Source organism: Hemitrygon akajei, chromosome 10, assembly GCF_048418815.1.
Source record: "Hemitrygon akajei chromosome 10, sHemAka1.3, whole genome shotgun sequence".
NCBI lineage: Eukaryota > Metazoa > Chordata > Chondrichthyes > Myliobatiformes > Dasyatidae > Hemitrygon > Hemitrygon akajei.
The window spans coordinates 155,782,477-155,796,284 of NC_133133.1; the positions used below are offsets into that span (position 1 = coordinate 155,782,477).

Below are 13,808 nucleotides of genomic sequence, written 5' to 3' on the forward strand. Positions count from 1 at the left end.
ATGGGATCCCACAACCAAGCACATATTTCCCTCACCCCCACTTTCTGCTTTTCGTAGGGATCGCTCCCTGTGCAAATCCGTTCTCCCTTCATCTCTCCGTATTGATCTCCCTCCTGGCGCTTACCTTTGCAAGCAGAACAAGTGCTATACCACTTCCCTCACCACCACGGGTGAGACCCGACATAGACTGAGAGACTGCTTTGCCGAGCACCTATGCTCCGTACGCCAGAAAAAGCAGGATCTCTCAGTAGCCAGCCATTTTAATTCCACTTCCCATTCCGAAATGTCAATCCATGGTTGCAATGAGGTCCAAACCCGGGTTGGAGGAGCAATATTTTATATTCTGTCTGAGCAACCTCTAACCTGATGGCATAAACATAGATTTCTTGAATTTACACTAATGGCCACCCACCCCACCTCCTTCACGATTCCCCATCCCCTTTTCTCTCTCACCTTATCTCCTTGCCTGCACTCTGCTGCTCCTCCCCTCTTCTGTCCTCTCCTATCAGATTCCCCCTTCTCCAGCCCCGTATCTTTTTCACCAATCAGCTTCCCAGCTCTTTATTTCAACTCTCCCCCCTCCTAGTTTCACCTATCACCTCCTGTCTCTTCCTCCACTCCCCACATCTTCTAACTCAGACCTCAAGCAACACACACAAAATGCTGGTGGAACGCAGCAGGCCAGGCAGCATCTATAGGAAGAAGCACTGTCGACATTTCGGGCCGAGACCTTCTGTCGGGACTCAGACCTCATCTTTTTCCTCCAGTCCTGAGGAAGGGTCTCGGCCCAAACCGTCAACTACACTCTTTTCCATAGGTGCTGATCGGCCTACCGAGTTCCTCCAGCATTTCGTGTGTGTGTTGAGGGTGGGTACTATATGCCTGGGATGCCAGTCCCTTCTTCCATTGGAACTCTTCTGTAAAACAATGGCATTCAGTGATAATTTAAGCAACTACCACTGATGAGCAATGTGGATTTAACCCCGGTTGGCATTTGCTGGCTAGAGGAATGCTGTAACAAACTACAAAACAAGAATTTCAGAATCAAATTGCGTATCGATGCAACACAGTGGAAGCAACTATCCCAAGAACAGTGGTTACTATCTTAAATGAGGGCTCTTTTTATATATTTCAAATTGTGGCCAGAATTTGTGATAAACACCCAGTCTTAAAAGGTTGCAAGGCATACATTTAAAAAGGTATACTTTTTAAACCAAGATAAACTTCATTCAAAATTGTGCAACACCTTTTCATTAATACATTCATAGACAATGTGCTAAGTAGTGTTAAGTGAGGTTTTAAAAACAATAGCACCATTGCCACTCAAGTGGCCCCCTGGGTGGAAAGTATGCAGCACACTGATCAGAAACAAGTTAAAACCAAGAATCTATTGAGCATGGGGAAAAAATATACATTAAAAAAGTCACAGCACAGAAAAAGACCCATTGGCCCATCAGTCTGTACTGAACCACCCATCACATTTGACTGTGCTTAGCTAAAAATTCACTGGCAATAAAACTAATGTTGTTTAAGGTAATTAATTGGCTGTCAAGACATTTGAGTGATCTGATTCCACCTCTCCACTTCCAAAAGGAAACTGATGTTATATTTTATGCTGGAAATTTCAACAGACATGAACCACAGAGGAAGAATTCCAATTTACTGAGTGGCTAATCAACAAAACAGCTGTGTCACAAACAGATTGTGCAACCCTGTCTGCATCTCCACTTCAAAACAAAAGTGATGTTTCATTCATTTATCGATATATCATCTATTAATGTTTAAATGACTGAAAGAACACAGAGAGCAGCTGCTGCCAGAAAGATGGTACAAAGGGCCTACAGTTCCCAATGACAGCTCTGTGTTTATTTTAGATATTTAGTCAGGACATTGCGGTTAATTTTCAATGTTAGCTTACAATAATTCAAGGCTAAAAGGAATTATCTATGTAACAATGCAGTCAGTTACACATATAAACAAAACACATGGATCACTTTTAAATTTTGTACAGCCATGCTCTTGCTTATGACCAATCCTTACGTATCTACATTCAGTTAGGGTGATAAAATACACTACAATTGGTCAGTGTCCTGGATGATGAAATGTTCCAATTCTGCTCATTCAGACAGACATACTTTGTTGATCCCGAGGGAAATTGGGTTTCCCTTAATTTCCTCAACTTAAGGAGCCCTTAATTTCCACTGCAAAGCGTACATTTTCCTGTTGAAAGAGATTTGCCTCTTTATACTGGATTTATGCAACACCTTTTACTTATGTTTCAGCTGAGACAGTCACTCTTCAGTCATTCTATTAACTCTCAGGTATGCAGGTACAGCATTTTCAGTGGACAAAGGTACACTGTTATGGCTGGAAAAGTTGAAGGAAGGACTCCAACCCAGACTGAAATGTCAGGATATGAAACTTCCTCTATCCAGTATCATGTTAGCAAATGTACAGTCACTGGAGAACAAGACTGGGAACATAAGAGCAAGATTGGTGTATCAGAAGGAAATGAGAGATGGCTGCATTGTGTGTTTAACAGAGACATGGCTCACTCAAGACACACAGGACACATCAGTAAGATCTGAAGGCTTCACTTTATATCGGACAGACCAGAGCAAAAGGTGGGTCTGTGATTCATGATAAACCTTCCATGGTGTGTGGATGTAGCAGTGCCAACCATTGATCCTGACCACATTTACATATACCAAAGGCCGCTGTTAAGCAAGCACTCAGGAAGTATTGAGCACAGTGATTAACAATCAAGGAACAACCTACCCCAATGTCTTTCATATCACTGTGGGGACATAAGTCAGGCTGGTTTGAAGAAATCTCTGTCCAATCATCATCAATGTATCTACACTTGCAGCACAAATGGTCCCAATACCCTCTGTTATTCAGTACTGCACAAAAATCTTAGGCACATATACCGTTTGTACATAACTAGGGTGCCTAAGATTTTAATGCAATATTGTATTTGTCAGCGTGGAGCAAAAGTTTGTAAATTTGGTGGGAGCAAAAGCTGTTGGGAATGGTGAGGGTGAAGCTCTGCCAAAGGGACGTAGGACAGGTGGCAGAGGAGTGTTGGAGCAGGGTTGTGGTACAGCTGCAGACACACACAGCCCTGAGATGCCAGGCAAGGTCATTTGATTCCAAACTATTGGTTTATTGATCATTACAGAATGACTCTCTGGTGCTTCCTGCTCCCTTCCCCTTTTTGCAACTATAATTCCCCTCTCCCTGCCTCCTTCCTACTCTCAGTCCACAATAGAGACACATATAACAATTAGGTTTATCACCACTGTCAGCAGTACAGTGCAATACGGAAAATTACAATAGTAATGTGCAAAAGTCTGAGACACCTTAGCTACTTATATGTTTCTAAGACTCTTGCATGGTATTGTACCATTAAGAATGCCTACCATTCTAACCCTAGACCACTGTTGTAGTCGCTTCCTAAAACTACTGATGAGACCCAAAGCCAGACAATAGAACAAAATGGAATTTGAAATAACCTTTTATTCAGTTAAACTACACCAGTCTCAAAACTCAACTCAAACGTACACTCCCCAGTACAACTATTTAAATGGTTTACCCCAGAACAATTGAGTCCTGAATTGGGAAAACAACCATTCAGTGAAAGTCCAGCTGGGATAGGTTTCAGCTGACTATTCTGGCCAGCCATAACACCTCCGTCTGGAAGTTGATTACCTGTAGGACTTGAGCAGAGGATTGATTTGGAATGGAAGAACCAGCTTACGCTGACAATTAGTCCTTCTTAGTGGTTGCAGCCTTTCACTTTCTTGATATAATGGTGTTTGCCACTGGTGGTTGGTTCAGTTGGGGTCATTCGAATCCTTCCAGGAAGAGATGAAGGTGCTGTTCTGTTTTTGAAGATCTGCCCAATGAACTTGAGCCTTCGGGAGGACATGGTCACAACTGGTTGATGTGGCAAAGCCAGCTATGCCCATCTATGATTACTTCATAGAGCACTTTCCAGTTCGTTTGACAATCTGACCTGCTATCCAGTGGCTTTGCCCTCTGTGATCATGGCTGGACCATTTTGCAGATCCGGGCTTGAATGATTTCACTCGCCGACCAAGGTCGATGTGGCTGTCTTTGTGCATCTGACCATCTGCTGCCTCAGATGTTGGAAACTATGGCAACATTACATCCAAAACTGCAGTTTTCTTCCCAAAAGCACTTCAGCTGGACACATCCCCTCGAAGCCTGGAGGCGGTACAATTTGAGATGGCAGCAGGAATATATTGAGAGCCTCAGACGATGCTCCTTCCCCTCTTGATTTCAAAAACTGTCTGAATGTATCCACAAACCTCTCTGCTTGGCCTTTGGTCTGTGAATGATATGGGGGTGAGCAGATGTGGATAAATCCACTGTTCTGGTAGAATGCAGCAAACTGCTGTGAACTGAATTAAATGGCATCATTAGAAGCAAGCGTTTCCAGAACTTCTAAGTGGCTGAAGATCTGGAGCCTCTGTCATTGTTGACTTTGTAGGTAATACATCTGGCCATTTGGAATAGGTGTCAACTAGGGCAAAGTAGGTACACCCATAGATTGGGCTAGCAAAGTCAATATGTACTCAACTCCAATGTCTGATTCGCTGAGGCCATGGTTGTGGATTGGCTCTACTTGGATTCTTTGTAGCCATAGAGACAGGAGTACACTACATACAGCTGTGATATCGTCATCAATAACTGGCAAGTACACAAAACTTCTTGCCAAGACTTTCTATTCAACTGATGCCTGGGTGACCATGGTGAAATTGTTTCAGTACTTTGGGTTGAAGTATTCATGGAATTACTATTCTTCCTCCAAATATTAGACAGGGGTCTACAGTTGAGAACATTGCATGCCGTCAGTAGAAGGGTATGACATCTTTCTCAACCTTGAATGGCCATTGGTCAGTAGGTGTCTGGAGATATGCTGAAGAGAATCTGCAGCTATTTCTGCTCCGGTCTTGTCAACGGTGACCGGAAGACCCACTTTGGCATCCCTTTTACCCATCTTCTTGTCACCTCCCTCTGGTCGTCCTCCTCCTTCCCTTTCTCCCATTGTCCACTCTCTCCTATTAAATTTCTCCTTGTTTAGCCCTTTACTTTTTCCATCTATCACCTCGCAGCTTCTCTCTTCACCCCTTTTCCCTCGCCCAGTGAGCTTCTCCCTCACCCGGCTTCACCTATCACCTTCTAGCTTGTACTCCTTCCCCTCCTCCCAGCTTCTTGCTCGGTTTTCTTCCACCTTCCTTTCCAGTCCTAATGGATGGTCATGGCCCAAAATGTTGACTCTATCCCTTTCCGTTGATGCTGCCTGAAGTGCTGAGTTCCTCCAGCATTCTTGTTGCCACTCTGGACTTTCAGCATCTGCAGAATTTCCTGTGTTTATATTTGATTAGTACTTTGCGAAGCATTACCACACTTCCACAGGAATGACCCCAAACTACCAAAGTTTGTCACTTAATAATAATAAGTACTTCATTGATCCCGAGTGGGAAATTATATTGTTACAACAGCAACATTTAAAAACACACAATTAGCAATAATAAATATAATACAGTAATATTAACTAATAAAGTACAGAATAATATACACAGTAATTTACCAGTGTGCAATACAGTGCAATAATAATGTACGAAATAATAAGAGACTTTTGTACTATGAAACGTGTTCTCCTGTCGCACAGATATGAACTGGTGTATATGCTTATTGCATTCGGTAGGAAAGATTTTCTGTAACGACCCCGGAAATAATTATGATCCCAATCACAATTTCCATCGGCACCCTCCTGCACTCCTCCAATGAGGCTGAATCTAAGCATCTCATCTATTGCCTGGGCGCATGCCTTAAGGAGTTTGGCTTCACCAGAAATGACTAGATCTGTTGTAAGGTTTAGAGAGGGGTTTGGAGGGATATGGCCCAGGTGCAAGTCAGTGGGACTAGGCAGAAAAAATGGTTCGGCACAGCCAAGAAGGGCCAAAAGGCCTGTTTCTGTGCTGTAATGTTCTATGGTTATCCACCTGAAAAACTGAGTATTACTCTCTCTGTTGATGATATCTCATCTTCTGGTACATATTTTCAACACTCTCCTTTTAGTTACATGTTCTGCGCACCTCTGACCTGCATTTTGCAGCTTTAACGAATCCCTTTATTTCTTTTCTCTCCTTGAACAAAGTTTCCTCATTTACCTACTAACCAGGTGGCGCCATAAATAATGGAAACACCTCCTTGGATGTTGAGGCTAACTTCTCACTTTCCCAGTTTTCAGCCTGAAACAACAACTCAGTTTCTCTTTCCACAAGTGTTGTTTGACTTGTTGAGCGCTTCCAGCTTTTTGTTTTAGATTCATCTTAAACTTCATTTCTCTGCTTCCAACTCATGGAAACCCAAATGAATTGGTACCATATATTACCTATTGTTGTAAAGGGAGTCAGTGATCAGAAATTCAAGTCTACATAATGTGTTAAAACTAAAATACACAAGTTAACAAAAAGGCTCGTGGGGTGTTTCTTTCATTCCCAATTTGGAAATTAAAGCATTCAAGGCATACATAAATATAGCATCTGCTTTCATTGCTGTTTACTGCTTTTATTCCTTGGCTAGTTGACTATTTACATTCAAAATGGCTGCTGATATGCTAATAATTTGCAAACAGAGACCATTCTTTCCATTGTCCAGATGTCACTTACACCCGAAGTGGCATTTTAATTGCATGTAAATTAATTGGGCATACAGCAAGCTGGCTAGATGGGCAGCCACACTCGATGGTGTAAAATGTCAGATGCATAAAAAGATTTGGTGATATTTCACAAGAGTGACCAAAAAAAAAACCAGCTGCAGAAATTTTCTCAGGACTGCTAAACACTTCATGACCCATCTTGAAGGTAAATGTAACAGGAAGTTCACTTAAACACAGATTTCCCTAAGTTAAAACACAACAGAAAATACACTGAAGAAAGTCAATGACCCTTCCAGAATCAATTTTTATATCACCACCATATGTAGTAAAATTTGTCTTTGTCTTTGCAGCAGCAATACAATGTAATACATAATAACAGAGGAAAAAAAGCAAATTATAGGAGTATATATCAAATAGTAAAATTAAATAAGTAGTGTAAAAAGAGAAATCTTTTAAAAAGTAGTGAGGTATTGTTCATGGGTTCAATGTCCATTCAGAAATCGGATGGCAGAGGGGAAGAAGCTGTTCCTGAATTGGTAAGTGTTTGCCTTCAGGCTCCTGTACCTGCTTCTCTGATGGCAGCAACGAGAACAAGGCACGACCTGGGTAACAGGGGTCCTTAATGACGAATGCTGCCTTTCCTTGAAGATGCCTGGATATTATAGAGGCTAGTGCCCATCATGAAGATGACTAAGTTTACAACTCTCTGCAGCTTATCTTGATTTTGTGCAGTAGCCCACCATCCCCCCCTGCCCATACTAGATAGCGATGCAGCCAGTTAGAATGCTCTCCATGGTACATTGTAGAAATTTGCCAGTACTCCTACATAGCTACTCCCAAACGTGATTTGGCCAGATTTCTTTATCCTTAGTAATTTTAGAGCTTTCACTTCATACAATGAACATAAAAATAAGTAAAATGTGTTTGATTTTAAATATCCTTTTAACATAGATATATTATAAGCAATTTTATTTACTCATTTCCAAAACTACTTGGCCTGATGTCACCCCACCCCACATATGCTCTCACCCACAATTTTATTTATTTAATATTTATGTTATGGTTCAATTATAATCGATTATGCTAAGCATTAACATTTCTGCATGGCACTGATATTAGAATATTACTTTCCTGTTTGTGCTTCCACATTACATTATTGGCTGCTGTGGAACATCATTGTGAAATAAAATTAAACATTAAATATTATATACCAACATAGTCATTAGGTAGTGCTTACTCATTTCCCCAATCCAGGCGGGCTGTAATGTGCCGTTTTACGTCTTTGATCCGATCATGGGTTAGATGCCCCACAAGGACCTGCCTACGGAGATCAAGCAGTTCATTCATCACATGCCACAGTCGGTGGAACAAATCCCCTTCATTCTTCTGTCAGAAAAGGGAAAAAAAATGAGATGAAGTATGCTTTGTGGAAATGACATTCTTTTAAAAAGTAGTTGATTTCAAAAACATGGACTGTCATCATGGTCTATACAGAAAGATCTACCAACACACAAAGAGGATGTGGAGCTGCATTTACAATCAAAATAAAGCCGAATACATACAGGTAGAATTGAAGATGGTAACCAAAACATCTTCCTGAGATTGAAAGACAGGCACTTGTGAGGTTGGGGGGGGGGGGGGTGAGAAACTTATGGAAATCAACCATTCAAAATATTTAATTTTCTCACAAAAGTGAACGTATAAATTGGCCTATTATGACAAAACCTCCTGATTCAATAATGCAGAAACATTTAAGTAAATGGCCTTGGAGTGTTTGGAAAGATTCTTAGCCATAAATCACATTTGTCCCGAATTCAAACTAAATGCCTTGAAGAGAAAAACAAACTAAAATTTAATAAAAAACCCAAAGTGTCCTCAGGATAGCAAAGACATGAGAGAGATAATTAATTCGCTCATTTGAAATGCATATATTTTCATGGCAGTCATGAGGTGGACCTGAATTCAGTCACGTCTCATCAATGAATACTGCCTAATCTGCAAAGCACACAAATTTACCCTACAAATCTTTAACACCATTTTCTTTTCTTTCGCTTTTCTGGAATGTAGCCGCTTTCTTTTTTAAAAAAAACTGTCAATTAATCAATGCTGTTGGTGATCAGGTTTTCCATTTCAAGTTCTCTTTACTGAAGTCACTTGCAAACTACATACACATTCAATTGAGAACAAATATGATGCATGGCCAGGGACTTCTCTGAAAACACAAAGTTGTTGACAGTGCAGGTCTTCTTGCTGCAGGAACTGGATATTGGACTGAATAGGATTCCACGCACTTTCATTTGATTATAATCAAGGTCACTGGAAAACCATTTTCTACATGCTCCCACCCTGCTAAAGGACACATCCTGATCTGCTTTTGAATTCAGCCCACGTCACTGTCCCTGGCTCTGATCCGACGCTGCCTTAAGGCATCAAATTGTGCTACATTAGGGTGGAAATATCTGATCTTACAAAATCAATGCCTGCCACAAGCAGCACAGTCCAGACAGGAGGAGGTATGGGGTGGGGACTGTGAAGAAAGGAAATTTGGGAAAATCAACTTCATTATGTGGGAGGTGGGTTGAGAAGAGAAAAGGATAGAGGAATGAATTGCAGAAAGAAAGGTTTTTTTTAAAAAAAACTTAAAAGTTAGCAGAAAATTTTATAAATTAATTACATTTTGCAGCTTGGCAGCTCCAGCACCTGCCCCACAAATTAAAATCTCCAGGTTTTGGGCGCCAGAGTCTTCTGCTGTTTCTCGTTTGACCTGATAGCAAATCCATTAAGCTTCACATTTGGCTGGTACTGAGCAAGAAAACAACTGGTAGCTTTGGATCAGCATCCTTTAATAAAAATGTTGTCAATCCTTTTTGATCAACTGAAATACTCACTGAGCCTGTAGCAGATGGTAGCTGAGGCGTTTCTCCAGAGTCCTCCTGACCCGAAATGCCATGTTTCCATGGGGATGTGGGGCGTGAATTTAAATAAGAAATTTCTTTAAAAGGTAGAGCGGTCGCTGAAAATTCTACATGGTATTTCATTTTAGAATGGAGCCGGGGAATATATTTTGTTATGGAAACAACCCTTCAGAACCAATTGTTTTTAATCAATCTACCAGATTGATAGCAAGTTCTGATTTCCAGCAGCTGTAGACTGTAAATATTGGGTATAAATTAATGCAAGTTGGGAAGTAGATATTTTGGACACTTTTGGATTCAATGTGTGCATCTAATTTGAAAATTATTTCCTTGGATAAGTCTGTGACATACAGTACAATCTCTATTTCAGGTGCTGGACAATATTAGTGTTCTGACCTTCTATGTTTATTCACTTTAATAGCTGAGACTAATGCATTTTAATCCCTTCATTGGAGGCAAATGATTCAGCAGCATTATTTGAAAGAACCCGCAGCAAAAAATAATTCACAACTGACACAGCACAGGAAGTGAAAGCAATGAATTATCCTTTGTTTACCTTCCATCCTTTTTGTTTAAACAGATTTTCCATGCTGTCTTGCAATTTAATTTTCCGCACACATGCTACCTTCTGGCGAGAAAGCTGATGGTCTGTTTACAGGCTTTGCTTGACAACTAGTTGCTGGTCACAAGGTGACCCAGTTGACCTGAACAAATCTTCCCCTCTCACTAATTGAACTTGTGCAAGGATACTGAGAAAACGTCAGTGAGATGGTTTACGATGCCAATTCATCTAAACATTCTTTGCCGGACTGCAGTCTTTAATTTCAATGTCTTTCCATTTCATATAATAGAATACTTGCTTTGCAGATACAAGCTTAATAAGAGAATATTTTAGGTGTTGAATAATACTTGATTCACACCAGACACACTCAAAATGAAAAATAAAACAATAGATTATGCAGTAGCTTTGTTCCTTGAATATGTGCTTATTTCATCTGATTATTTTATAAATGCTACTTCAGGATCATACCGAATTGTGGTATGTTTAGATCTCACTTTGTAGAATAGGTTAAGAAAAACAAGCAATAATTGTGGTTTGCCTTAAATAGAAGCCAAACATTCAGCTCACGCACAACACGCTGGAGGAACTCAGCGGGTCGGGCAGCATCTGTGGAAACGAACAGTCAACGTTTCGGGCCGAAATGTTGACTGTTTGTTTCCGCGGATGCTGCTCAACCTGCCGAGTTCCTCCAACATGTTGTGCGTGTTGCTTTGACCCCAGCATCTGCAGAGTATTTTGTGTAAACATTCACTTCAACAGTCAGCTGAGGAATGCTCCTACCCCAGTAGATTTAGCCACCCTTCAAGGTATGGACAGATGGGAGTTAGATTGCATTTTTACCTTATAAAAGCTACAGTCTATATTGTGATTATGCTTGCTACTCATGACATTGTTTTATATAAATTTTCCCTTTTCCACAGCCACTTGTAAGGTGTTTGTATGTTCTCTCCATGATCGTGTGGGTTTCCTCCAGGTGCTCTCATTTCCTCCCACAGTACAAAGGCATTCAAACTGGCCATTGTAAATTGTCCCATGATTAGGTTGTGGTTAAATCGTGGGGGAGTTGCTGGGCAGCATGGCTCAAAGGGCCTGTTCTGCACTGTACCTCAACAAGTACATCAATATATTACGGAGAGAACAGCAAACTTTGAGACCCTAAACTTCCAGGTGTTTTCCTCTCATTCTGATGCATTACAAAGCTCGAAGCATCAAGGTGAAAAGGAAAATTGAGGGCTTCATTTCAAATACCCTTTGGCGTCTGACACATTTGACATTATGGTCATAACTCAGTAACATTATTATTAAAATTCAGAAATGGGCAAAGTTTCTTGCAAGGTTACCTTCAGAAGGACTTTTGGCGCAGAGGAAATATTATGAATCAATATTCTCCAGGTTTAATTTCGAGAATGTAAAAGCAGAAGTAGGACAGCAAGTTAAATGACAGTTTGAAGAAATGTAGACAAAAAAAACCATAATGGATGCAAAGCAGAGCTCATTATATATTTAACTACCGAGCCAACTTACAAATGGGGGGGGGGGGGGGGAGAAAAAAAAATCAATAAAATCTACACCACTGTTTCCACTGCTGTCAAGTTCAACACATGGACGGCATTTTTAAGGTCTGCTTAAAGATTACGCAAGTCTCAAAAATGTTCACGCATGAGAAGAATGCGAATGTGCCATCTAATATTAAAACCCATTGTTAAACACTAGCAAAGCTTGTGGATACACTGATAATCCGAGCATATTTCTCTGTGGTAGAAATAGGGTGAATTTCCTCGGGTCCTGCACCAACTCTCCACTGCTGGAATTCCTGCAACTGTTAAACTGAAGAAGAGGTCAGAGGAGGGAGTTATCAAAGTATATTTCAGGATATATGCTTTTTTAATACAAAAAAAAGAAAATTGTTACCACATAAAGCTGTTTCCACATTATCCCCCATTCTCGTAAAGTTCCTGTCATTTCTGTGATGACTGTGTCTTCTGTTGGAATGATTGTTTCAAATTGCCTGTGATTGTAAAGAGAACAGATCTGTCATAAATTGAAGGTCGCCTATCTACATTAATTTACAGAAGAAGTGGGCCATTTCACTTCTTTTGTGCAGAATGACTGAAATATTTATCTTCCTTATGTAAGTAATGGGCAAAAAATAATCTCTTCTGCATGTGTCTGCAGATTTGAATGATTCTCAAGCACAACTTTCTTGAAAAACTTCAGCAATTAAATATATTTATTTGTTGTGCTTAAAATGCTTTAACCTTTTAAAATAAAATATCCTTATAGTAATGGTAACCTACATATTTAGTAATGGGTATTCTTGTTTTAAATTGAAGTACAGAGAAAATTTACAAGGATGTTGCCACATCTGGAGGACCTGAGTAATAAGGAAAGATTGAAAAGGCTAGGACTGTATTCTTTAGAACATAGAAGACTGAGAGGCGATTTGATAGAGGTATACAAAATTGGAACAGATAAAGAACAATGTGGCTTTGTGAAAGACAAAGGTGCAAGAAATGCGATATTGATTTTAAGGATACTATCAGAATGAGCTAACCAAGCACTAAAAGATTTGTTTGTTTTATCGACTACACAAAAACATTTGATAAAGTGAAGCACAATAAGTTATTTGAAATATTACAGGAAACTCTAGATCCTAGATTCAAAAGACTTCAGTGTAATCAGAAATCTGTACTGGGAACAAACTGCCACTGTAAGTATAGATGGAGAAGTGAGTCAGTTTACGAAAATCAAGAGAAGCGTCAGACAAGGGTGTGTTTTCTCCCCTGATGTGTTTAATGTGTACAGCGAAACAATATTACAAAAAATAAGAGTCATCTTGGCAGTGAAAACATCAATAATTTTATATATGCGGATGACACTGTTAATTGCAAGTATGGAGGAAGAACTATAAAACTTAGTTGATACAGTTGTTGAAGAAAGTGCAGAAATGGCTCTGTCTATCAATTGCAAAAAAACAGAATGTATGGTGATATCCAAAAAGAAGGAGAATCCTATCTGCAGGCTGAGAATAAACAGGGAAGACATAACACAAGTACAGAACTTTTGCTACTTAGGAAACTGGGTGACATCAGATGACAGGTGCAACATGGACATCAAAAGAAGAATAGAGGTGGCAAAAGACACCTTTACAAGAATGAAGAGTATACTGACCAACACTAAACTAGGCATGACAACCCGCCTCAGAGTACTAAAATGTTACGTTTATTCAGTTATGTTATATGGCTCAGAATGTTGGACAATATCTAGTAACATGAGGAAATGAATTGAAGCAGCAGAGATGTGTTTTTTGAGGTGGATGCAAAGAACATCATGGACGAAACGAATATCTAACAAGGATGTCATGAACAGAGCAAGCACAAAAAGAGAAATAATGTATAAGATCATGAAAAGGCAACGTAACTTCATTGGACATGTGATAGGAAAGAGGAGTTAGAATGCACGGTAATTATGGGAAAGATTGAAAGGAAGAAAGCAAGAGGAAAGCACAGACAAATGATGATGGAGACAGCAGCCAGAGAACTGGAAATGAATACCAATGAATTGATCCACTTGACCTGAAACAGGAATGTGTGGGCCATGGCAGTCAAAGCTCAAACTGGGCATGGCACCTGACGAT

The 13,808-nt window shown here is 40.1% G+C and overlaps 1 protein-coding gene across 9 annotated transcripts in view; it reads right to left on the reverse strand.

The window, feature by feature from the left end:
* The window catches only part of LOC140734855 (dedicator of cytokinesis protein 4-like), a 356,660-nt gene that overhangs the window by 251,789 nt on the left and 91,063 nt on the right, over window positions 1–13,808 (reverse strand). For all 9 annotated transcript variants that reach the window (XM_073059457.1, XM_073059454.1, XM_073059460.1 and 6 more), the window contains exons 5-6: window positions 12,083–12,179; window positions 7,932–8,080 (exon numbers count right to left, since the gene is read on the reverse strand). In XM_073059457.1, the coding sequence (XP_072915558.1) occupies window positions 7,932–8,080; window positions 12,083–12,179 (246 nt within the window). The remainder of the gene's footprint in view (window positions 1–7,931; window positions 8,081–12,082; window positions 12,180–13,808) is intronic.